The sequence below is a fragment of the Rhinatrema bivittatum genome, chromosome 15 (genome assembly GCF_901001135.1).
Source record: "Rhinatrema bivittatum chromosome 15, aRhiBiv1.1, whole genome shotgun sequence".
In the NCBI taxonomy this organism is placed as follows: Eukaryota; Metazoa; Chordata; class Amphibia; order Gymnophiona; family Rhinatrematidae; genus Rhinatrema; species Rhinatrema bivittatum.
In genome coordinates, this window is record NC_042629.1 from 66150103 (window position 1) to 66175712 (window position 25610).

The following is a 25610-nucleotide window of genomic DNA, read 5'->3' on the forward strand; positions in this document are numbered from 1 at the left end:
AAAGCAATCTCCATGGGCAAACTTGTGTTTACCTGCGGGAAAAACTGCTCCTCCCCGATGTAGCAAAGGGGCAGTGTCTCAAAGGATGCTCAGGGATTTCATCTTATTTTAAAATTCTTATATTCCATTTCTAATTAATAATCTCATTCTAAGTGGCTGCCGCTCATCGTGCATCCAACATCTTGAGATCCCCATGCGTTCTTTTCCCGTCGGTACCCCACGTAGCTTGCGCCTGCAGAATACACCGGGGTAGAGAGTCCCTGCCGGACGGGCGTGCAGGCGCCGGGTGAAAGATTGGCGTTTCCTTATGAGTGGAAGGGCAAGCCTGGTCAGGTCCCGAAGAAAGCAGAGAATCGGCCCCGAGTGTTCTGCGCAAAGCAGACTTGCGGGTATTCACTCTTCCGTCCTCCGTCGAGTTTTCCTAGTGAGGGTTTTCTGGCGAGAGAGAAGCACCCACCCCCCAACTCTTTCAGAGTCAGTCACCCAAGAGAGAGAGAAGGTCAAGCAGCCATCGGGCCTGCTCAGCTTTGTACTGCTAAACTGGGGTGTCAGATCGGCGCCACGTTCGTTCCTTTGCCATTTCGCCTGGATACGTGGTTTCCGCTCCGCGCCGCACCACCCGCAGGCTTTTCCGTTTTGTATGCTTTTTTTTTTTTTTACCTTTGCGTCTGCGTGCCGCCACCTCTCGAAGACGCTGGACTGTTCCCCGCTGTTCTTCCTCCTCGGCTCCGTCTCTCGGGATCGCTGATGGGCTCTCAGCTCCTGATGCTGCATATACTTTGCAATCTCCTGAAACGTTGCAGTATAGGGAGGGGGAGGAAATATCATCTTTCAGCTCAGAACGGGAAGGAGGTATCTATTTGGAGGGTTGGAGGAAAACAGGCCATATTCGAAAAATTAGCCTTTGCGATTGTGGATTGTGTGTGGCCTCTGAGAGGAGGTACCCGGGTAGTTTTGCTGGGAAAATCAGTGAAAGCTGGGGACGCTGACAGCGCCGTGTGCGTGCTTTCCAGCTACTTGGTGCGGGTGCCCAGCATTTCCAAAAATGCATGCGCCGTTTTACCTCTCTAGGGTCTCCGGGGAGAGCAGCCTCGCGGTCTGGCTGTAGTCTTGCACGCTACGGACGACTGCGCGTGCTTTCAGCCAGGAGAGGAATAATCTTCAGATAGGGTGATTGGGGGGGAGGGGGGGAGTTAATTCATTTTAGAGCAGCTGGGATCACTTCGACGGTGGTCCTTTTGGGCATTTAAAAAGCTATTTTTAGAATTGCCTCATGAGGGGTTTTAAATTCAGGGCATTAAGCTGCGGCACAAAATTCGTCAAGTTTTTTTTTCTCTTGAGCGTTGTGATGCATGCGTTTTATAAAAACGAAACGTTCCGCTCCGAAGAGAGGCTGTGCAGGACCATGGGCTCATATCGGAGCTGTGATTCATGCCCGCCACGGAGGTGATGCACTAGATCCCAGCCAAGGCTGCAGCTCTGAGGGATCTTCTCAGAACTGAGGTACCCGTGAGTCGGCAAGGGCTTCCAGTGCCACCCTAAGGTGTGAGGTCCGGGTCTGAGAGGTCTACAGTGGAGGGGGGAAAAAAGAGGGTGGTGGTAATGGGGAGAGGACCCCCTGATATGAGAAGATGGCTACGCTGGTGGGTCTGTCCTTCACAGGCCCAACCTTTTCCATGGCTACAACAGCAGAAGAAGCTACAGTAATGTCAGGATTATCTCGCAGAATCTCTGTAAATAGACCAAATACAAACAAACCAGCACAGAAGAATCAGGAGCTGAAATCAGTCTCTACCTCATCTTGTGCCACCTGGGCAGCCCGAAAGTCCTCATTATGTCCCTGGGGTGTTAACGTCGCCTAGAGAAAAAATACATTGCAAAGTTAAGAACTGATTTCAAATTACTGTATTATGTAGTGCCAGAAAAGATTCAACAGTGGAAATAAGGACAACGTTTTCTTTGCGATGCAAATCTTTTTTTTTTTAAGCTCTGAAATTATTCCGGAACAGAAAATGATTTCGCTCATCTCCAGGATAAAGCAGTGAGATTCTGTTGTAGCCATCAACCTCCCCCTCTCCCCCCCCCAAAAAAAGCAAAAACCCAATAGCATTTTTCCAGTTTCTGCTAAATCTCGGCTGTCCCTTCCCCAGATGGATGGATGAAGAAAATCAGTTTCTGTGGTCCCTGATCCTGTGCGGATGAAAAATTGTGAAGCACAGTCCGGGAGGGGAGGGGGGGGGGGGGAACTATGACAAGGCTTCCTCGTGTTCTGCACATTTGATCCAACTTCGTTCTCGGGTTTCTTTGATGTCACAGAGCTCGGAAATAACATTACAACTTCATTCACTCTTGCCTGGTTAGACTATCCACGTTACAATGCATACATAATATATGCATCACGTGTGCATGGATTACAGCAGATAAACTTCCATTTGCTACACATGCATCCTAATCATGAAGTCAAACCAATCAGATGTCGTCAGCCTATGTATCTGTCTGACAGTAACTTATTCTTGATATTATGGTATCAATCTCTGAAGTAAGGCGCTCTCAAAGCGGGTTCTCCTAGCAAAAGACCTAAAGACTTGGTCATCAGTTGCAAAGTAAGCGAGCTTGAAACCCAGCTGTGTGCAACAGTCTCTCGTGAATGTTTTCTGCAGGTATCCAGAAATTCTTTTGGCCCCTAAGCCGTCAGGCCTGCGTAGGAACAGAAAGGACCCGTCTTGAGGACCAGTGGTCTATCGCCGCTTTTCTTATATAAGACTTTATGGGCCTCATCCCTCGCAGATGTATGCAGTTAATGTTGCTGGCCGCTCTGTCTTAACGGACGTCCCTGCGTCGTCTTGTCTGTCTGTCTGTCTTCCCTGGATTGTAAGCTTCAAGAAGAAGAAGGGGGGGCCTGTGTCGTAGGGGTCTGTGCACAGACCCCTACGTCACGATGATAGTAAGAAGTACAGAATGTTAAGGCAAATAACTGCAGGCCCCCCCCCCCCCCCCCCGCAGCCTACGCAGACTTCACGTGATCTTCCGCTTTCCTTCCTCCCTCTTCTCCTTAACTATCCTCTGCTTCCCCCAAGCTTTCTACACTTGTGTAGTACTGAAAAAAAAAAAAGAATCTCTCTCATTCACTGTGACTAAGGACATCTCAAATACGATTATTGTGGTTTACAAAAATGTTACAAAACTGCATGATGCAAATGTATTATTTTAATAACACTACGGCCCATGTTGTTTAGTCTGGTAAGAAAAAAAAATCGGTGTCGGTTGATCTGCGCCACCGCCTCTCCAACATTAAAAACTGTAGCCATCTTCTGCTCCCTCAGTCTCCCCAGTCGGCTAAATCAACCACTCATTACTCTTTTGGGGCACCCAACAGTTAAAGGCATTCTTTGATTTTATGTCGGTGGGGGTGGCGGGGAGGGGAAGGAATCCTGAAGTTAAGACCTGACCCAGGCGCACACAGGTTAGGGCATTTCGTGCCGCAGTGGGCAAGATGCTTAAAAAGAAACCGGACGATCCCGATTGGGCATCTTGAGTTTAACGTGCCCATGCTGCACCTTGCTCTGAACCATTTGGACTGGAGGTGTTCAGCGATTTAGCGATCAAGATAAACCTCAAAGTAGCATTCGTATCCTTCAGACTAAGGAGCAAGGAAGTAAGAGAGAAGAGGTGGACTTTAGGAGAACCGTTCTGAAGAGTTCTGCTGTAAACACAAAACGAAAGAAAACCTTGTGAATTGGGGCACTTCAAAGTTACGGATGATAGAAGGGAAGGAGTGGGTTGGAGCTAGAGAATGAAATTACTGATGGGGAAAGTCAAAGCAGTAACTGGCAGTAGTTATGTCACCTCTGCGACATTATGACTCCAAATTCTTATGAATTCCAGGAGATGTACATGTCAGAAAAATAACTGAAACAGTGTTGTGTAAAATTCAAAGAAAGTCGAATGCATGGTTTTTCTGAAGAAAAAAAAATAGACATTACTCTTTCGGATAAATGAAGGACTAGAGAGCATTCCATGAAGTTAGGAAGTAGCACATTTATAACAAATGGGAAAAAATTATTTTTCACTCAATGCACAGTTAAACTGTGGAATTCGTTGTCAGACGATGTGGTTAAGGCAGTTAGTGTAGCTGGGTTTAAAAAAGGTTTGGATAAGTTTAATCAACAGGGAATAGCCACTGCTTATTGCGGCATTAGTAGCATGGGATCTATTTAATGTTTGGGTACTTGCCAGGTTCTTATGGCCTGGATTGGCCACTGCTGGACACAGGATCCTGGGCTTGATGGACCCTTGGTCTGACCCAGTATGGCATATCTTATGTTCTTAACATTTAAAGGTGCAAGAAAAAAATTCTCCAGTATTTCTTTCTCGTCTCCTACGGCTGTAACGAAACCTGAAATCAAAGATTTTGAAATGCTTCTTGCAAGTATAAAGCATCACGATCTTTTTATAGTTACTCTTCTGTGACAACCAGGACTACAACAGAATGCAAAGCAACATGTGATCCTGCCAGCAGCCGACAGCATCAGATAACAGGATGGCGTCAGTTCCTGAACGTCTCATCCCCCTCCTAAATCGGTTTTTACTGAATAATAGCTACCTGTTAAAAGCCTGTGCTTGCTGTTAAGACCTAAAGCAAACTCTTCAAAGAGAGGAGGAAGTCTTGAGTTTACAGATAAGTTACTGGCTAGAGGGCCGGCTTTATCAAATGTGAGGATATTCTTTCAAGTGCCGCCTTTCTGTCAGATCTTGACTCCTGTCTGGGCTGACAAGGGGGGGCCAGTAGGGAGATGGTTTCTGCTGCTCACTAATCCCCTAGTTGTGGGGATTTATCATTTTGTTTTCTTGCTGTCGGGTTCGCATGCACTGGAGGTGCACGCTTCTTTCAGATGGGGAAAACGACACGACCAAGACAAACTTCGTCGTTTCTTTTTGAAGGATGCTCAGCATTCGAATGCCTGGGGGGGGGGGGGGGGGGGGGGTAACACTTCAACTTTCCTAAGCAGAAGAGCTGGCAGGAGTCTGATTTTTTTTTTTCCCCATCCTTTCCGGGGTGCACCTTACCATCTCTTTCTCCTCTTCCTCTTGCAGTCTCCGCGCCAGCTCTTCATCTCGCAAGACCTGATCGCAGTTTTGTAGCTGTAACTCTGACAGGTGCCACTCCAGCCGGTCTCCATCGCGGCAGTGCCTGGCGCTCCCACCTAAGACAGACAGGCAGATCCCGTAAACCTCGTACGTAAGTGAAACACGGAAGGCATCTTTATGCTTGCAGAGAAAGCAAGTGCACGCCAACAAAATCTGTCTGTGCATCTTAACCGGGCAAGACCATCTTAAGTTTTTTTTTGGTTTTTTTTGAGAAAGCGTTTTGCTGATGCAAAACTGGCAAGGTCCACCTGTTTTCATGAAGACATTTGTTGCACAGACTGTGCCCTGACCCGCCTTTAAAAGCAGAATCCAACTAAAGGATTCAGACTATGTGCCTCGAAAGAGCTGAACATAGACATTTTAGGCCCAACTGTAAAGATTACGGCCTCTGGATTCTGTAAAACTCTGCCAAAGAGATCTGACATGCTAGGATCTGTTATCAAGGCTTATAAGAGAGTACACACATGTATTTCTTCCATCTGATTTATGCTGACTGTATAGCACCAGCACCAGAAAACAGGTTTATTTCCAAAGTAGAAATCAGCTTTTCCTTCCTCTCCCCCCACTCCGGAGACCTCTCCAGCCAGGCAGGAAGTTTCCTCAGCATCATTCCTTCGTCTGAAAGGTGCAGGGGAAGGGTCTGATTGTACCTGGAGCCTAATGATGCTGTAAGCCGCCAGGAAAGGTGGGCCAGAAAATAAAAAAATAAACCAAATCCCTTCACAGCTCGGTGGGCAGTGGGCTGTTGAGCCCAAAAGGCGTTCTCCTTGTTCACGATATCGCTGGTTAGTGCTGTCGTCTTGTTCGGCGATGCCGTGAGCAGGGAGAACAATCCACTGTCGCCGATCCCTGCCTGAAAGAGTAGGATGAGGTTGGGGGGGGGGGGGAGGGGGGAATAGCTAAAAGATCCAGCAGGATGCTCCCATTCCTGGATCTCCTGTGAATTTTCAAAAGAGGTTTTAGGATCCGGGTTTCAGTTCCTTACTTAAAGTCCCAGGAAGCACGAGACTCTCATAACTGGGAGCTTTGCTGATAGTTTTTGACCACAGTATGTACTTTTGTATTATTTTTATATATTAAACCTAAGACTAGAAGCCATGAATTACAGAGCATGGCATTTTCTTGTAAACCAGTACCTGATTGTGAAACTCGACTGTGTCTCTTAGGAGGACACTTAATCGGGATGGGATGTGTCCCCTGCTCCCTGCCTTGGCTCCTCTGTGAGTATCGACGACTCCTGCCCCTCAGCTCCCGTTCCGGACTGAGCTCGCCGTCCGAGTCGGAGCACCTGCGCCCTCCGTGCTGAGGTCTGTGGAAGCTTTCCCTATCCCCCCTGTTGCTCGGGTGTTTTTTCCCCTCCCAGGGCCCATGCTCAGACTCTTCCCGCTCGCGCTGAGCTCGGCCATGCCCGATGTCTTCTGGAAAAGGCCCCTGACCCCCGTGCCAGGCCTCCCTGAGCCCTCTACTCCTATCCCTCCGAGGCTCGCTTCGGAAGTCTTCGTGATAAAGTGGGTGAGGCTGGCGCTCCCTGAACGTGTCTTGCCTGGAATTGCTACCACGAAAGAAACTGGTGTTAGTGAATTGCCCGTTCGAGTCTTTCCAGCCACGGCCTTGCTCGGCCTTCCGTGGGTTTCTCCTGGCAGCTGTCTCGTTTGGGATGCAATTGCTCTCTCTACGATAAAGGCAATTTTCCTCCTCCTCCTCCTCCTCACTGTGCGTTTCTCTCGGGTGGGGTTGGCGATGGTGAAATCTGCCATGCTCTTGTGCAGACATGCAAAGAGAAAGCGGAGGTTAGTAGGGGTTAACACTGCAAACAGAAATTCTTCTGGTTGGCTTGTCAAGATACAGCACAGCAAAAGCTAACCAGGTAAGACTTGGTGGTCCTGCCTAATTATCAAGATTTCGGACCTAGTGACCATACACGGGAACAGGAATGTGGCAGCAAGCACCAAAATAACACCCCCCCCCCCCCCCCCCCAAACAGCGCCCTCGAACATCACAGCAGGACAGATCTGTGCAGAAGACAAATACAGTCTAATGGGAATTTAAGCAGAATCAGGGCGCTGTATCCAAATTCTGAAGGGAGGTCGTGGACTTTAGGAATTCTAAGATTAGTTTAAAAAAAAAAAAAAGAAAGTCACAGTTAAGGGATGAGCTGCTTTTGGAGAATGGGACAAAGCGTTTGGTTCATGCAAGCAACATTCAAGAGATCAGAGAACACGGGGAGAACCGAAAACGTCCCAAATGCAGGAAATGGCCACAAGGACGACAAAGCGACAGCAGCAGGAAAGCAACCCCCTAAAACCCCCCCCCAAAAAAAGGCCTCGCGGAGTTTGCAAAGGTTCCATGAATCTGGCAGGCAGGTCCTATGGATCCTGTATGACAGAATAATGGGCCAGCACGGCACAGCAGCAGAGAGCGCGACAGAGAAGGCAAGAGACGCCAAATGAGAGCTGCTGGACTCCTAAACCCGGTTGATAACAGACTTCTAACACCTTGCAGCAATAATATTTAAACAAGATTATTAAAATTGGTGGAAAAAGTAATTTTAACTTCAAATTTGTGTACAATATTCCATTTGTATGGAACCTGTAGTGCAGAGACGTAGGAGCCACGCCAGTCCTGGAGAAAGCCTGAGTCTTTACAAGGTGTGACCAAGGCTGCTGCTTCCCTTAGACGAACTAGGCAGTCACCTAGAGTGCCAAAGGTTGGGCGAGAGGGGGGGTGCCAGACAAATATTGTCACGGGGTGCTGTACCAGAGTAATACTGCCCAAAAAAAAGGAGCACTGTTCTAGAGCCACTGCAGCCAGTGGGAGGGAGCCCTGTGCTTAGAGGTAAGCTGTGGGACGGGAGTGCATGACCAAAAATTCAACGAAGGTGCCAAATAGTCCTTCTCCAACCCTGGGTGGGACTTTATTTATTTTTATTGGACCAAGCGGCATTGCACTATATGAGCTTTCAGGACCTCACAGATCCGTTCTTCCTGGTCACGTAGGAAGGGGGGGGCCTGCCTGTGGGATCTCAAAATCTCATGTGCTCCTGTACCTTTTTAGCTGGCCCTCCAGAAAGGTGCCACAGACCAGGATGGCCTCCTGGTTACGAACACAAGACCAAGAGATGGACTAGCGGAGTGCATCAGGGTAAAGAATTTACCGGGTGATGGCGCGGAGGAAGAAGCGAAAAGGCTCCACTGCGAGCGGATAATGTTCCACTTCCAGCCGCTACCGTCCTGGCTGGCTGGCGAGAAACTGGTTAATGCAAGGAATCGGCATCCTGCAAAACAACCTCCCCCCCCCCCTCCCCAGCAATATCAGCGGGGGTCGCTCACAGAAATGTAAAATCCAGCAGCCATACCGTACTGCAACGTCTGTGAAATATACGCACAGCGCAGGAAACGGCCAGTTCCTACCTCCCATGCTACCAAAAATGGCTTCCTGATATGATGACCATTGGGTTCATTTTAATTGGAGGGCAAAAAAAGAATGAAAAGCTCCAGACTGAATACCTTCAGCAGTAAACAAGATCATTTTGTGCACTGATTTAGACACTTAAAGCAAAAGAGACCCTCCTGTGGGCTGGTGGCCCCGTGGCAGTGCCGTGCGTTGATCTGCAGAGGAGCTGGGTGTAATTCCCGGGAGAGGGCTTTGCTTCTCACGTTGGCGGGGATTGGGGCTGCTGCAGAGGCAGCGCTCACAGACACTGGCAGGGAGAGAGAGGGGCTTTTCCCCCAGACATCAGGCACCACCGACATGGAGTGACCGGACATAGGGGTCCGGGACTGCAGTATTAGAGGGAGCCTTGGTGTGTGGCCCCCGGCTGAGTAGCATCATGCAATAACTGGGCTAAGCGAGTTTGGAGTGGGGCGGGGGGGGGGAGATCCCTGGGGTAGTTTGCGTTCCCAACCTTATTTCAAATTGAGCTCAGTCCCAAAGGAGCAGAAGGAAACTGCCAGGCACCCTCCTCTCAGAAGAAAAATCTGGTTTTGGTTTGGTCCCAAAAGTTTAGTCATAGAAAAAAAAAATTAGCCACATTAGTAAACAGCCTTGCCCACACGTTGCCCTAAAACCACGGTGCAGGCGGCTGTGTTCTGACTGTAACAGGACGTGCCCAGATGAATGAGATCAGCGGCACTTCTTGAGTGAGCGGCCTGCATCGTTTCCCATCACAGTGAATGAATTCAGCATTGGGCACCCCCCCATCCGAGGTCCTGCAGAAGCCTTAGCACTCATTGTGAAACTGTAAGGACGTACCTCTCCGCCTGCTGTGGCCGTCGAGACTCCGCCTCCGGCCCTGGAGCTCCACCTCCTCCAGCTCCTGCAGCTTCCTGGCTACTTCCTGCGAAGGGGGAGGGGGAGGGAGGGGAAGAGAGGCCTGAGGGTCAAACAGCATCAGCTCCTGCTCAGTAAATTAACACAGAAGTAGCCACACTGGAATATTCTCATCTACCGTTGACCCTAATCCAAAGGACCCCCCCCCCAGATGCTCAGGTTTTTTCGGGATATCCACAATGAATATGCCAGAGACATAGCTGCGTACACCAACTCCGGCGCATCCAGAAACGTTTCATGCGTTTTCATTGTGGGTATCCTGAAATTCAGACTAATAAGGGTCCCGATGCCTTAGAATATATTCCAAAGCACGCTGTCCATGAGTAGAGAAAATGAATAATCCGTTCATTACAAGATACACCAGAGATTCGGGAAAACTGGTGATGAGGTGTTGGCATTATCTAAAGTGACTTCAGGGTTCATCCATTCCAGAGCAGGCTTGCAGGACGTTGCGTTGCTGGAGGGTGGAAAAATTAGGGGAAAGCACTTGGTGGCCTATCTCTTCCTGATAAGATGCCTCAGCTCTGGAATGACCCGGCTTCTGGGATTTTGGAGATGGTCTGGGCTTTATGAGGCTTTGCAAAGCGCTGGGATTGTTATTTGTATGTAATTTGATGGAATGAAGTGGTTCTTGGTTAGGCTTGGCTTATTTTATTTATTTTCTTATCTATAAGACTTCTGATACTGGCATCTTCTCGCTATTAGCACTATACAGTTGGAATATTGATAAGAGAAGATTATGTGCTTAGGTCATTCTTTTGAGCTTATATTTTATTATTATGATCTGCTGTCTTGTGCTGATTTAACTTTTGTATTGAGAATGTATTTTGTTTTCAGATTGTTGTAATCTGCCCTGAAAGTGGAGATTCAGGGTAAAAGCATAGTATAAATGTTGGTTGTGCCACGCAGAGAGAGAGATGTTCTCATACAGGTGTTATTTCTGTGACAGACTAAAAACGTTTTGGAGGGGGAATATGGAGAAAGATTGAGGATGCACTGAGTGTCCGGTGTTAGCTTTCACTACAAATTATTAATTGGAAACCAGCAGTAATTACAGAGAGATTTCTGCCTGTAACAAGAAACTGGTAGATAATTTTGCAATAAATTTATCCTTCCTATGAGGGGAAGGATGATAACTTGCTAGAGATAGATACTTTACTACTACTGCTCCTACTAAACATTTCTATAGCGCTGCACGACATATGCGGCACTATACAAACACCCAAAAAAGACAGTAGAGCTTACAGTCTCATAAGATAAACATACAGGACAAGAGACTTGGGGGATGTCATAAAGTTCTCGGGAATTATTATGTTTGGTTCCTCAATTACATAAATAAAGGTTTAAAAATACTTGTGGGAAGGCCATGCAGAGCTGTGAAACCCATTCTCCACTACAGATGTGAATACATTAAGATGTACCACGCTGAGTCAGACCCAAAGGTCCAATGTGCTCAGCATCCTGTCTCAGACAGCGGCCAGTCGGGATCACTGTAACATGGAACGCAGCGAAATGGCCCATCCAGTCTGCCCGGAAAGGTGTTGTGGGTTGTACCTGTCGCTCCGAGCAGGTTTTCCCTTTGCCTTCGGTTTAGGGCTGAAACTGCAGCTCCGTGCAGGTTTCCCTGTGCATTTCCCTGTGCTATTTTGGGGTTGAACTGCTGCTCCATGCACATCACCTCAGTATTGCCAGTAAGGGATCCTGTGTGTGTGTGTCCCACACTTCCTTGAATTCTGCTGCCGTTTTCACTTCTCCTCTGGGAGGGCCTTCCATACCATCCAGCACACTTTCTGTCAAGTAATGTTCTCTGATATTGTTCCTAAAGTCTACCTCGTGGCTTCAAACTGCAACCCCTAATTCAGCAGTTTCCTGTCCATTGGAAAAGGTGTGATGGCGCGTTCACATCATCTCACGCCTAGGGGATAAGTGGTGGCTTCCCCCAAGTCCACCTGGCTAATAATTGTCTAGGAACTTGGCCAAAGCTCTTTTAAATCCAACTATGCCAGATGCTTTGACCACATCTTCGGGCAACAAATTCCACAGATTAATTGAGTGGAAAAAGTACTTTCTCTAGGTTGTTTTAAACCTGTCAAGGCATGCTCCCTAGTCTCAGTACTGTTAGAAAGGGTAACTAATCAAGCCCTGTTTACCTGTTCCACTCCCCTCTTGATTCTATAAACTTCTATCGCATCTCTTCTCCAGGCTGAAGAGTCCTACAGCTATTCCTCCATCCCTGTCTATAATCTGTCACCCTGCTCTGTACTTCTTCTATGTCCGCTATGTCTCTCTCTTTTTTATTTTTTTTTTTAAATTGGGCGACCAGAACTGTACACAATACTCAAGGCGCAGTTGCATCATAGATCCATACATAGGCAGTATGCTATTCAGTTTTATCCATATTCTTTTAAGAATAATTCATAGCCTTCTATTTGCTTTTTTTTTAAGTGCTACACACACACACACACACTGAGCTGAGGATTTCAACATATAGTGTTCACAATGACTCCATGATCCTTTGTCCTGGAGCCCAGCACTGTGTAGGGATTATTTTTCCTTATGAGCATCACTTTACACTTTGCCCGCGTTCAGCTATTTAAATGCCGAGCTCCCCAGTCTTGCAAGGGCTTTCTGCACGTTTTCAGAGCTTGCTTTTAACTACTTTTGAATATTTTTGTGACGTTGGCTTCTCTTGCTGTTCCCTTAAACACTGGTCCTAGCACAGATTCCCCAGGGAAGGGATAAAGTGTCTCTCCAGGTGGGTCACGTACTCATGACGTCTGCACATTGAACTCTTTAAGATCTGTGGAGGACTTTTTCGTGCTCATGCTGCACCTTTAGCGACGTGCCGATTTCCAAGGTCAGCTACGCATTCCCTCTGCGTAAAATGCTAACAGGCGTTGTCTCCACCACTGCCTAACCTCATGCCCCCACCTACCCAACTGGGCAAATACTGACATCCTTTAGGTATGCAATATAGACCTCATCACACTTCCAGGAGTCTTAGAGCTTTGAAAAAGTCAAGGCTACTACTTATTGTCAAATGTATTCATTTATTTATTAAAATAATTTCTATTCCACCTATATTGAAAATGCATGCTGAGCAGGTTACAACAAAATATACACCAATAAACTGTGATACTATTCTAGGCGCCTAATTCATGCCTCATGGCAGCCATGGCCAGAAATCCCAGCCGTTGTCCAGGCGGCTACCTGGGGTGGAGTTTATCAGATCATGGAAATTAGGGTGAAAACGTCAAAGCCCTGGATCACCTTCCTAGGAATTTAATAAAATCAAAACAGAAAGGCGGTATCTGATTTTCTATCCTTTAACAGGCAACTGAATTATCCCTTCCTCCCCAGCCCTCCTCGAGGCTGGATTTCCTACTAAGCCTACGCCTGAAGGTGCCTGCGCTGCACGGGGCAGGGAAGCTTATTTGAAAAATTCTAAAAACTCAATGATGATGATGTTCATAGCGAATCTGCAGTAAGTTTGGAGGGGAGGGGGGGTGTGTGTGGCATTCACATCCTTTCTTCCTTTGCAAATTCCTTTACTGTCTCCCCCCACCAGCAGGCGAGGAAGGGCGCTTCTTACCCGCGTCTGCATTTTTTCTCCGCAGGCTCCTGTCCGAGTTGGAATCCTGTAGTCTTAAGGACCCGCCAACGCCGCGAGTTCAGACGTCGGCTTGCAGGTAGGATGTGCCGTTCTTCTCCTGTGGGTGGGTGGGAGGGGGGGGAGAGAATCCATTCTTACAGAAGGCACGAAGGTCAGCTATAGGCAAAGGTGGGGGGTGGGGAGGGAAGTGGAGAAGATCCTGCACCTTGGGGGCAGGTGAGAGATAAATCCAGATCTGCTCTCCCCAGCATCTGAACAAACGCATCCTTTGGTTGGTTGTCCCTGCAGCTTTCAAGCGGGCCGATGCAATACAGACGCGTAAAAGCGTGCACCCTAACACACGTCCATTATATCGGGCGCCCAGGAGAAGTGGCTGTGCACAGGTAACGAAAACGGACGCTCAATTTTTTTCCTAACTTGACCGCTGGCAAATTTTTGGGTTGTTTTTTTTTTGTTACTCCTTTTTTTGGTTCCTTCAACTTAATATTGCCACGAGTTGCAGGAACTAAAGAAAAGCAGTATTTTCTGCTTTTTTTGTTAACCTTTGGCAGCTCCGGGGCTGGCGTTAATTTTTGAGAGTAAAAATGGGCCCGTCGGCTGCGCGGTTGTTTTTTTTTTTTTTTTTTACATAAGAGGTTAATAGTTAATAGCCTCGTCAGCATTACATGTGATGAGCGCTGTTAGCTAGACGCTGGTTTGGACGCATGTTTTGGATGCCCTAATCCCCTTATTGCATCGCGGGTTAACCTGTGCGCTAGCCTGAGCGCTCGGTACTGCATCGGCCTGTTAGTAAATTCCACTCTCTGCCATCTATTCTGTTTGTTTGTTTATGAGCTGCCTTATTCACAATTCAAGGCAGAAGAAAGCTTATAAGTAGTACAAAAATATCATAAAAAGCAACACATCAAATATTCCACTATGAAGAGGGTGCACAAATGTCTTCCTTAATTTCCTCGTTCAGGAAAGAATTAATAGATTTTGAATGAAATTGTAAGAGTGTTCGGCGGATCCCCAAAGCAGATCAGGTGAGCACTGCAATAGCTGGGAAACAAAATTACCCTCCTCTGTGGGGGGGAAAAGGTGAATTCAGTGCCCCCTGGGAGCTTAACTTCGGTTTCTTTCATTTCCTGCTGATTGCACAAGGGTTAGGAAAAGGCCAACAAAGCTGCAGAGCTAAAAGGAAACTAAGAATAATCCAAGATAGGTGTTATTACTAACCAAAATCAAAACCGCACCTGGTACTGACAGGAAGGGAGCAGCAGCAGAGTAAAAGCGAAACACACAAAGGCAGAATTTTTAGCCAGACATTTACAACTTTCCAGAAACCTTAAACCTCTGTGCTCAGTACACCCGGACTAGGGAAAACTGGCTCCTCAGGCATGCGGCTGGACGGGTTTACCGTCAATCCCAGAGGCATCGTAGAACTTGAACAGCCCCGAGGAGCTTAAATACAATAAAAAAAAAAAAGATAAAAATAAATTATTTAGTCTAGCGGGAGATTTGAAATTTAAAATTCCGGAGCCTGTTTTCAGACATTATCCACATGCTTCACTGTAAACTGCCGAGAGATGTTCCCGAGTAATATTTAAGCTGTTATAAAGTACTCGTCTGCCCTATGGTGAGTGCTGGAATTTATCTCCCATTGTGATTTTCCTTTATTCTAATTTGGACTCAGTCTATTTTTTGTACTTGCTGGACTTTTGAACCATATCAGTAAAACTGTTTTTTTTTTTTTTTTTGTTCTGGAGCACGACACAGAGCGTGAACTCTCTCTCCTTTTTTTCTCAAGAGTGACCCTCTTTAGGTTCCTAAACTTATCCTGTCCCCATCATGGAATCCGTATCCGCAGCACTGCGATGAATGGTCGGTGCTCAGCGGTGCATGGACTTATCACCCCCTTAAGGGGGTGGGAGGGGGAGTAATGAACAATGGAAGGGAGAAGAATATCTATGAGGACTTCAACACCGCTTTAAGGAGGCAATTTTCAGTTTCCCTGCGGAGCTTGCAAGCCAGCTGGTGCCTTATACCTACGGGCCTGCCTGTGAAGCTCCGTACAGAATTTCCCCTCTAAAACTGGTGGGGCCGATCCAGTAAAACGTGTGCTGAAAATGGGCGCTAGTATCGAACGCCTGTTGACTTAATGTGTGCATAGCTGCGTCCCCTCGGCGCCCGAGGCAATATTTAAATGAGGCAGCGTTAAAAAGGACACGTTAAAGGAGAATTTTGCATCCGTAGTGCTCAATAGTTTTATTGCAAGTGGGCACTCTGAGTTTTCATCCCACTTCTTCTTTCGTTATAACACATTTCAGCAACCTCAGCAAAATATTAGGCCTCCGTTGCTACAGACATCTAAATTATGTGGCCATGAAAGTGGTTTTTTTGGTTTGGTTTTTTTTAAATCAAGTCAAAATATACTTTAATTTACTGCTTGCACTAGAGAAAAACAGTGTCACAATGTTGCTAAGGGGGAGGACACACTTATCACAACACAAAGAACCCTATTTTTAAACATTTTTTTTCATTAGCCTTTGACTGAGAATTGACTTTACTCCACCTCCAAGGCTGGAGTTAAATTTGTCGCATTAAAAAGTGTGAGTTAGACGCCCAGCACTTTCCTACATAGGGGGGATAATAGCTAATGCCCTCATCTACATGGTATTTACATCTGAACGGTGCTATCGGGTATACATTTGTTAGGACGTCCGTTTTGGATGCATTGATCTCCTTAAAAAAAAAATCTCCTGCTCTCCATACCCTGGGGTCTTTTGATTTCCAGTCACCCTGAGATCATCACACATACTCCCTCTCAGACACGTGTATGTGTGCGCGCGTGTTCCTGCGACAGCCTATATGTAATTCACAGGCACGCACAGAAACGCACACAAGCACATAGGCTCTTTTTTTCTTGTAATTCTATTGGTTACCCACTAAATGGAGATTTTTTTTTCCCCAATCCAACAAGTTCAGCATGGATTACAACATCACATTCATAAAATAAAAACATAAAATAAATAATAATAAAAACAAAATACAAAATCAATAAAATAAAAAACATATGCTATTTTCCCATGTAAACAGCATTGAAAATTGCTCTCCGTGTGATTATCCCTCCAGCCCCGATCGCTGATGACATTTTAGTCTACTTTCCGAAGGAAAAGGCAGCACATTTATCGGTCTGCGTGTTATTTTGCTGTCCTATGTGTATCAGATTTGCAGGACACATCAAGGAGAGATGAGGACCGCTGGGGTGGTTTTATTTCTGATCCATGCATATGTGCGGACCGTAGACCCTCCTGGAAAGTATCTCCTTTAGACCATTCTGGGTGAAACTTCTTGCATGTTACTTAACTCAGGCTGAATAAACACCCCCCCCCCCCCCCCTGGCAAATCATCACTGATCTTACTGGTATTGCAGTTTGTCTTCCTGGAAATAAACCAGGCTGCCTACTTGAGATAACCTGGAGATTCCCTGCTTCCTGCCTTTGTCTGGGCCACCAAGTCTTACTGGCACAGCACCACCCACTGTGAAATCTCTTTTCTTATTACTAATTCCTCCCCAGCTGTCAATCAAGTGGGTCACTGCCTCCCCGGGCAGGATGATGGGGGTTCAGCAGCCGTCATGATCACAAAACCTAGGTGTTTATAGTAAAGGGAATCTCATTTTCCCTTCAATTTGAGCCTGAAATGGGACTGCGAGAAAGAGAGAGAAAGACGGACTATACAGAAATTTGATAGATCAGGGTTACGTTGTATTTGCAACCCTGGTGGGATGGTCTACGAAAGAGGAATCTTCTTAAAATCATTTCTTCATGAAATTTTCAACTGTTAGGATTTTCATGTCAGAAAAGAGCAGTTTTATCACTAATTGGGATCAGAACCAGTCGAAAAAAAAATAACAAAGTAAAAGCTTTATGCGGCACTCAACCAACTGGCGGCTTTTTAAAAAAATGTTTATTACTACTTCCACCGGTCCCACCCTAAGCGCTGGTTGAAGGAAGAGTCCTGCCGAGAAGATTTGCACAGAATGCTTCTCGGCGTTTCAGGGTAAGAGAGGAAGAGCAACCGGTGTGGACTATTTCCCTTTGCTGTTACTGGGGATTTCCTGCACAGAATAAAATTCAAAACATTCATCACTATTATACCTCCTATTTTTTTTGTATTAAATTAAACTTAGATCCTCAATGATTTATATAGGCCATGGCAAGCTTCTGACATGCATGGTGGTCCCAAGCCTGGTTTTTAGAAAGCAGAAGGGATGATGTCCGATAGGATACTGGCTACAAAACTAAGGCCAAATAGGTGCGGAGTACAAGATCACCGGAAAAACACAAGGAGGAGAAAATCAGGTAATGAATCAAAAGGCCTTCCAGGTAGTAAAGTGATGCCTACATCACATGAAGAGTACCTGGTTTGCTCAACAAGTACTCACTGCAGTACAAAAAAATGTATTGACCTTACAGCCCGGGCATTAGCCAATGACTTGAAAACAATTGGCTACTAGAAAAAGGGCAACAAGTAGGCCAGCCCGGTGGCTCAGTGGTCCCTATTCAATTCTCTGACCAGATCTTCTGTACCCTAGCTGAGCAGAGGCTGAAGGTGCTCTCAAGGTAAGAAGGATATTGAGATCATCAATAAAAAGTTGACACCTAGTGGATGGATTTTGAACCCATGATACTGGGTTCTGGAAGGATCTCTGATACTTGGCCCCTGGCCTCAGGAATGTCGATGCAATGGCCAAATTGGAGTAGATATTAAGAGCCACCACATGGTAAAGTTAACTGGTTAATTTTGTCCAGATATTCAGCCACAGCCAACTAGCTAAAGTTGCAGCTGAATCTGGTTGAATGGCCTCATTCATTGCATTTTTGGCATTCATTAAAAACGAATGCGCATTCCTACTAGAAGTCCCGTTTTACTTATGTAAAAAAAAAAAAAGAGCCACACAAAGTGAAAGAGGTCAACGAGGATGAAGAGGGAAAAGTGGAAGAAATCTTGTAAACAAGACAAAGGCTGCTCTTTTACCACAAGAGGGCAGCAAATATTGACAACTTAATACACAAGAGAACTGTGGCTGACAATAAAATGGGTTTGTTTCTGTAAAGCTGAGAGCCATGTTCAGTATACACCCTACAAGAAAATTACCAACCAGTGAGGGGCAACGCTGTTTCAGCTAAAGTGTTACACGACAAAAGTCTTCACAGGCAGGTTCGGTCCTGGAGATGTAATCCTGATTTTCCAATTGGGTTCCCTAAGAATATAAGAGCCCCGTGCAGCCCAGCAGGATCTGGTTGACCTGAGGTAGAGACTGGTCTTTCAGTTGAATGCTCTGACTCCCAGCTCGTTCCTGCCGCATACTGGTGATGATGATTTTTACACAGTAATGGGAATGCTGGTTGGGGTCAGAGCGCCTTCCAAAGCTAGACGATGTCAGCAGAAAAGCACCATTTGGTTCCCCTCCTCCTCCCTCCCCCCCCCCCCCCCCCCCCCCCCCACACGCTGCCCACTTGTAGGCCGATGCAATATTGGTGCTCGTTAAACAGGCGCTCACGATCGAGCACCCGCTCCCTTCACCCACGTCAATCCACCTCTCCCGGGCGCCCAGTTTAATATTTAAATTGGGTGCCACGGTAAAAAGGAGGTGCTAGGAGAAATTGCCCGCCCCTAGTGCCTCCTCGGCAGCGGGCACCCAGGAGAGGTGGCTGTCAGCTGGTTAGGAAAAGGGACGCTCAATTTTATAGCACAGCCACAGGTTAGGAAAATGGAAGCTCGATAACTGAGCGTCCCTTTTCCTAACCTGAACGTCAGCACCTGCTCGGGGCAGGCATTAATTTTGGTGAGCAAAAATGTGCATGTCAGGCACAAATTTTGGGGTTTTTTTTTTGCATGGGGTGGGAATTGATAACCTCATCAACATGCGTATGATGAGCGCTCTTACCAACGTGTGCGATTGGACTTTGGTTTGGACACGCTAACCCCTGTTGGGAGGGGGGGTTATGGACACTCGTACAATCGCAGGTTGAGCCGTGCGCCGCATCCAGTGCGCGGTATTGCACCCAGCCTGTTGGTATCTCCCGCCTGTACCGTTGCAGGTTTAAGTCTCTGTCAGTGGCTCAGAGAGGAAGAGCAGAGGGCAGCAGAGTGCACATGGATTGCAGCGCTCCAGGTAGCGGTAACGGTGAATGGATGGGCACTGCAAATGGGAGGGGGGAGGGGAGACAAGCAGCAGCTGGGGACAGTGGCCCAAAACGACTGTTTGTTTGTACAGGCCGGTCCGAGCAAATCCCCAGGTGTGCACCTCATTCTGTGCCAATATGGGGGGTGGGTGGGGGTGGGAGGCAGAGTTTCAAACAGTCTGCATGGGGTAGATAAATGCATGGCCCCTGCCCTGCTCGTAAGCTCTGCAAGCCATTCCTGCGCTGGGCTCCACTCCAGCCCAGACGCGGCTCTCTTCAGGCAGCCTTCTTTCTACAGCTGTGGTCGCTGCACAATAGCAGAGTCTGTCTCTAATGCCGCCAGCTCACTGACAGGTGCCAGCAGTTACAAATGATATATCCAGAGCTCTGTCCAGCATTACAGTAATTTTGTGTAAAACCGAGCACAAATGAACTGAGACTCCTAGAAGAATAGCAGTTTTTATCCTTGCAGGGGGATACTTTCTATTTTTACTATAATTATTTTGTACAAACAGGCCCAGAAATGAAGATTGAAGCAAATTACTTTCAACCCTTTTTTATTTTTATTTTTTTTCCTATTTAAGAAATGGAATAGCTCCCGGGTCCTGTCTTCTGCACCCCGTGTTGACCAGGGCTGGGGATCCTGTGGAGGCGGTGCTCACAGCCCCTGAGGGGTAGAAGTCCCACTCGTGGAACAACAGCGACCCCTGGTGGCTGCCCTTAGAGTGCACGATTGTAGAGTTGTAGGAGGAGGGACTGATGCTGCGCCAACTGGACTGGGAGCAGAAATAAAAGAGGGGAAAAATGGTTCTTGGGGAGTTGCAATGGAAGATTCACGGCGCTTTAGCCCAGCAGAGCTGAAAGCACAAAGAAGGAGCAGGCGGAAACCATGAGGCCGAAAGTAAAGGAACATGAAAAGTTTGCTTTCTGAAATCAGGAAAAGCCTTCCAAAGACACATACTTGGGTTTTTTGTTGTTGTTTTTGCTTTAAATTTCCAAAATTTCAGTTTAATAAGACCCACTTTTGTGCACCCTGACATCTGGATAAACCAATTACACAAATCTGGCCAAACAGTAATACTTTGGCAGGAAAGCCTTAGAGGATTTTACAAAAGTTTCTGTCTTCCCAATAACAAAGTCAAAAGAAAAGACAAATAAACAGAAACCAAACTACTCTTGGTAGCTCGGGTCAGAATCGTAGCTTTCTTCCTGTAAACGCACAATGGGGGAAAAGTCTTAGTTAATCAGGCCCTTGGACTCCACTCCGTTGAAAAATTACTGCAGCCATCATCCTTGCAAAACAAAATTACACAGTGAATCGTGTTTGTGTGTGCGTCGCAGGGCTGGTGTTCAGGCCATTCGTTATCACAGCAAACGAGATTTCTGAGGGAACCCGCCAAACTGCACAAGAGACTTCCAGAATAACGTTCCCATACGCTTCACATCCACGCATCTGGGCAACGTAGGCGGGAGGTCCAAAGGAAGTGGAGGAAACTGCCGGATCAAAATAATAAAAAAAATGGTAACTCCTGTCAAGCAAGATTCAGAGTTCTGCGTCTACAAACAACGGTTTTAGGTCACAACTAAACAGGGGTCGGTTTCTCCAAATGGGTTTGTTTCGCGCATATCTTGACCGGAATGAACCTAATTCGTAAGCCACGGTATGCCGGGGACCATCTCGTTCTCTCGGATTTACTGTTAATGCTCTTAGTACTTGCATTGAGCCAAAGAGAGCTGCCTCTTGGAGTTCCTAGGGTGTTGGCAACATCTTAAGATGCACTTGGAAATTCTACATCAGGCCAGTGGCACCCAATACGACTGGGACTATTTCTGAATTTTCTGCCACATTTTCAACCCCAAACTTCAAGGCTGTCTAGATGCCATCATGTCCCAAGGAAATCCTCCCGCTGGTACATGCAAACATACGCCATTTATAAAACCAGAGTACACTGTGCTGCAGATTTAAAGGAAGAAGTGCCCATCAAAAATAAGTGTACCAAGCCGTACCAACACGACAACTTTCATTAATACTAACACAAACTAGTTAGACTAAAGAGTGCCGTTCATTTTGAAAATGTCAACATGTTGTACAATTTCAGTACTTTGGAAATGAATTTCCCCTGTGCTGGAAAATCTCCAAAAGACAGTGTGGAAGGGGAAGAGCAGAATTTTTTTTTTTTTTTTTTGCTCATGTGTCTTGCCGCCCCAAGGACACGTTTCGTCCAAGAAGGGTTAGGAATTGAGCATAGGCAGGATTATCGCCTTGTATCTTCAGAACGGTTTAAGACACAAAGCTGCCACCCTGATGCATGGGCGTGACAGTTATTGGTATTCTGTCTCGTTCGTGCAAGAAAAAAAGTTCGTACTTCCGCACGCTACTCTTGCATGCAACTTCTGAAGCTGTATTTCATCCCAGCCCATCGAAGACCAGTGAGCAGGAGAATTTCAAGCTGCTGGCGTGCAAATACATTCGGCGATGTGTAGTGCCCTTTGAGCTGCCAGTGTATCACTGCACGAGCTTCTGGAGTGAAAACAGTACTCTTACTTTCTCTGTAATTATGAAGGGGAATTCTCGTTCCATCCCCTCCCTCCCTCCCTCCCTCCACTGTATGTCCGTCACCCCACCACCACTAGAGAAAAGCTCATCAAAAACAGGACATGGGCCAAGAAGGTGAAAAGAGAGGAAAGGCAAAACTGTCTCTGTCAGGTGATAAGTGAAAGGTTCATAACTTGTTACTAAAATAATCGTTTTAGGGGGCAACTTTGTAACGGCCCGCACAGGAACGTCTGCATAAGTTGCAGAGATCTTCAGGCTTCAGCTTACACGCATACGTTCCCTTTGAAAATTGTGCACCACTTTTACAGGTGCACATCGTCCTAGTATCGAATCCTGCTCCGTGTTTAGTCTGCGCTCTCTTGTCCTATCCCCCCGGTGGTGATGGAAAACTGATCACACCCCCGCTCTTTCCTAAACTCCTTGCATGTATTTTAACGTTGCTATTAGGCAGATTTTCTATCCCTCCTAATGTCCCTTGACCTTCGGCTTTAACATGACTTCACTGAAAATGTGGCACAGTGAGTTAAAGAAGTGAAATTTGAACTTAATGAGTGGGGAGAAAAGTCAAGGTGATTAGACACCGGCGCAGCGCGACGTCAAGTTACAGAGTCTGCACAATTAGAAAAAACTTGCCAGAGAAGTTAGAAATATATCTCTGGACTGTCAAAAAATAATATTTAAAGATGCTACTGCAAATCTAAGGGCGAGTAATGCCTGCTAATTTATGCATTCACAATAATTCACAGTCCAGACTCATCTGCCATGTCTCACAACTTGTATTTAAACATTATATCAAATCAAAACACGGTCTCTCTTGACAGGCTTTTAAGGCTGTTCAGGAGGTTTTTATTATTTTTTTTTTCAAAGATATTGCTTTTGCAGTCAAACCCTGCAAAATCGTGGAGGTAATATACAGCTTATAAATCAGAGCTGTGCTTCTTCTGAAAAGAGCATTAAAGGCGTTGGACATGCAGCCTTTCGGCCAAGAAGAACTGCCACCGGTAACTTCTTTGAAAGACCTTCCAAAATTCAATGCAAGTAAACTCCGTCCTCTTCCTGGGAGCTCGGCGTCACAGGTTCCGTTTCAAAAGTCTTAAATAAGCCTTTTCATCTCCCTTGCTGTATAAAGACGGGCCGCTTACCACGCTGAGTCTCTCTTCTTGGCTATTTCGTGTGGGGGAAGGTAAAGTAGTAGACAGAGAGCAGACGCAGGAGACAAGCTCGGGAAATACTGCTGCGCTCTGTGGGATCCAAGAATCAGTCCGGGATCAGGGGAATCATTAATTACCTTTTCCTATTAAAAACTGTCGCCCTGCTCAAAGGGTAGTTCAGAAGGTCAAGCGGATAAAGGGAGTGAAACGGGAAGGCCTCGGTTCCACTTTGGATTCAGTACAGTGCCAAGCAAAAGGCACTGTGCAACAGGGGCAGAGGTTTGGCAACAAGAGACACTGTCTGAAAAGCTGCAGTGATGATGCGTTAATCTCGAGACACCACAACGTGGGCAAACTGAAGATAAATCTGTGTTTGGACCTTGCATACCTGCCTTGTAACTGGCGTGACTTTCTAGTACACAGTCAGTCAGTCAGGAAGGATTAATAACACTGAGTGCAGTTGATATATCTCTTGCACTAAGAATAAGCACGTAAGAGGCACCACGCTGGGTCAGACCAATAGTCCATCAAGCCCCAGCATCCTGTCTCCAAGAGTGGCCAGTCAGGGTCAGGTGCTGATAAGGAAGTCCATTCCATGTTACCCTCAGAAGCACGCGGTGGAGACACCCAAGTCTACCTGGGTAATAACCGTTCATGGGCCCATCCTCCAGAAACCTGTCTATATATATATATTTTTTTTTAACTACTAGTCTTGACCACGTCCAAGGTGCTGAACTTATCATCCTGCCTTTACCCCTCTCAGTATCTCTGTTCAGACGGACTCCTTTAACAAAACTCCCTTAGAGGAGGTAGCCTATGTTCTGCACTTTTTAAAACAATTAGCATACTAAGTACACACCAGGGCTCATTTCGGGCTGGCACAAGGAAGAAGAGAACAAGAGGAGGCTTGCTTGAATTGGCGTTCGTTCGACAGTGAAGAGCTTCATAAGTGGTGGTGGTGAAAGGAGGATTATTCTCACCCCTCTCACCAGAATGCAGACGTCTTCCAGCAGCAAATTCTTCGGTGGGAGCAGGAGTCTAAGGCATTGTGGTTTTGGAAGCGCACCTCGCATAAGCAGACTTTATTCTCGAGATGGCTATGTTGGCTTTATTATAACTCCTTTACCTCCGAGGAAAATAAACAGTCAGGGCTGGCACCGAATAAAATTGCTGCACGGGATGGAAAAGTTAGTTGTGTTGTAGCCAGCAGAAATGAAATTCAACCAAGATGTGGCAGGCCATATTTCCTTCTTGGACTAATTCAGTACAGCGACCTGGAAAAGGGAGTATTACTCTCGAAAGATGGTTACAAATGAGGCTAATTGCCTCCTTGTTCACTGACTTTTAATTCTGTAACTTTGGAGAACCTCCACAGAAGGTTCCTAATATTTTTTTCAGCAACTTGGATTGAAATCACAATGAGTTGAAAAATAACCCGCCTCTTAGAACAGTTTAGAACCGGTTGAAGACTCCAGAACATCACCAAGTCCAGGCTTTGATTTAATATTGAATTGTCAACTGGGATTACATATTATTTGTCCTGGATTTTAGATTTCTGGGGTTTAGGATTATTTGTTAGATGGATTTTATGAATTGGAAAGATTGATATATTGTGTTAGAATGGTTTTGATTGAGTTTCACCTTTTTCTTATGGTATTTTTATCTTTTCCTTAACTGCTTTATGTTTGATATTATATAGTTATTATAAAGTGCTGTGGTAATTTATAATTTGTTGTAAACTGCCTTGAGCATTACTGGAAAGGTGGGGAATATTTTCAAAATGAAGAAGCAAATACTAATTGGTGTGACTCCCTTAAGGGAGCAGCACTGTCAAAATTTAAATTTTAGATGATCCGGGTAGCATTTAAAAAGGAAAGCAACATTTTTCATTCCGCTTTCTGTTTCATTCTTGGCATGTTAGTGTTTAAAGTTGAAAGAGAGCCCCTCCCAATTCTCCCCAACCACCACCAGTCTAAAATACAAAAAATAAAAAAAAAATGAGGAAAGGCAGTTGTTGATCCTTGGCCAACGTCTACGTTCCACCAATTCACATAAAGCATAAGTAGAGCAAGGGAAAAAGGATGTTCAAAGCAGTGGGTGAGGCCTGAAGACAAAGTGCACCCATTTTGCCACTCCCCTTCCTCCCCCCCCCCCCCCCAAAAAAAAAACAAACTTGAAAAACTTGTATAAATAAAATGAAATGCACAGAGAAACAAAAATTGCAAGGAATGAAGGCTGCCCAGGACAACATCTTCGCTTACAAATCCACACTCTGATCTTCCAGTATAGCCAGGTCACAACACAAACCAATTCATCCAGGAATGAACACAACGAGGCAGATATTCAAAAGCCATTTAGTCGGTAACTTGGTTATCCATCTTTGGTTTATTCAGCCTGTTATCCAGCTGGATAGGTCGTTAGCTGGATAAAAAAAAAAGGTGTTCCAGGGATGTAACTGGCAGGAGTGCTGCGACCATGCCTCTGAAAATACAGAGAGGTTTTTAAACCTATCCGCCTAAGGTATCCATCTAACGTTAGATCTCCTATTGAGCAGGTCTGTAGTTAGCCGGTTATCTTAACTGGCTAATTTTAAAAACTTATCTCTATATTTTTAGCTCCGTGGCCACCCCTACGGGAGA

At 46.1% G+C, this 25610-nt stretch overlaps 2 protein-coding genes across 8 annotated transcripts in view; one reads left to right on the top strand and one right to left on the bottom strand.

The window, feature by feature from the left end:
* The window catches only part of TNFRSF9 (TNF receptor superfamily member 9), a 172716-nt gene that overhangs the window by 54191 nt on the left and 92915 nt on the right, over window positions 1-25610 (top strand). For all 3 annotated transcript variants that reach the window (XM_029578304.1, XM_029578305.1, XM_029578303.1), the window contains exon 8: window positions 13095-13166. In XM_029578304.1, coding sequence (XP_029434164.1) covers window positions 13095-13166 — 72 coding nt within the window. The remainder of the gene's footprint in view (window positions 1-13094; window positions 13167-25610) is intronic.
* Window positions 1-25610, bottom strand: part of LOC115076638 (coiled-coil domain-containing protein 50-like) — an 87333-nt gene that overhangs the window by 19374 nt on the left and 42349 nt on the right. For 3 of the 5 annotated variants that reach the window (XM_029578298.1, XM_029578297.1, XM_029578299.1), the window contains exons 6-10: window positions 9400-9484; window positions 6285-6908; window positions 5068-5204; window positions 1796-1858; window positions 661-789 (exon numbers count right to left, since the gene is read on the bottom strand). In XM_029578298.1, the coding sequence (XP_029434158.1) occupies window positions 661-789; window positions 1796-1858; window positions 5068-5204; window positions 6285-6908; window positions 9400-9484 (1038 nt within the window). The remainder of the gene's footprint in view (window positions 1-660; window positions 790-1795; window positions 1859-5067; window positions 5205-6284; window positions 6909-9399; window positions 9485-25610) is intronic. The other 2 variants (XM_029578300.1, XM_029578301.1) reach the window with 2 other exon arrangements.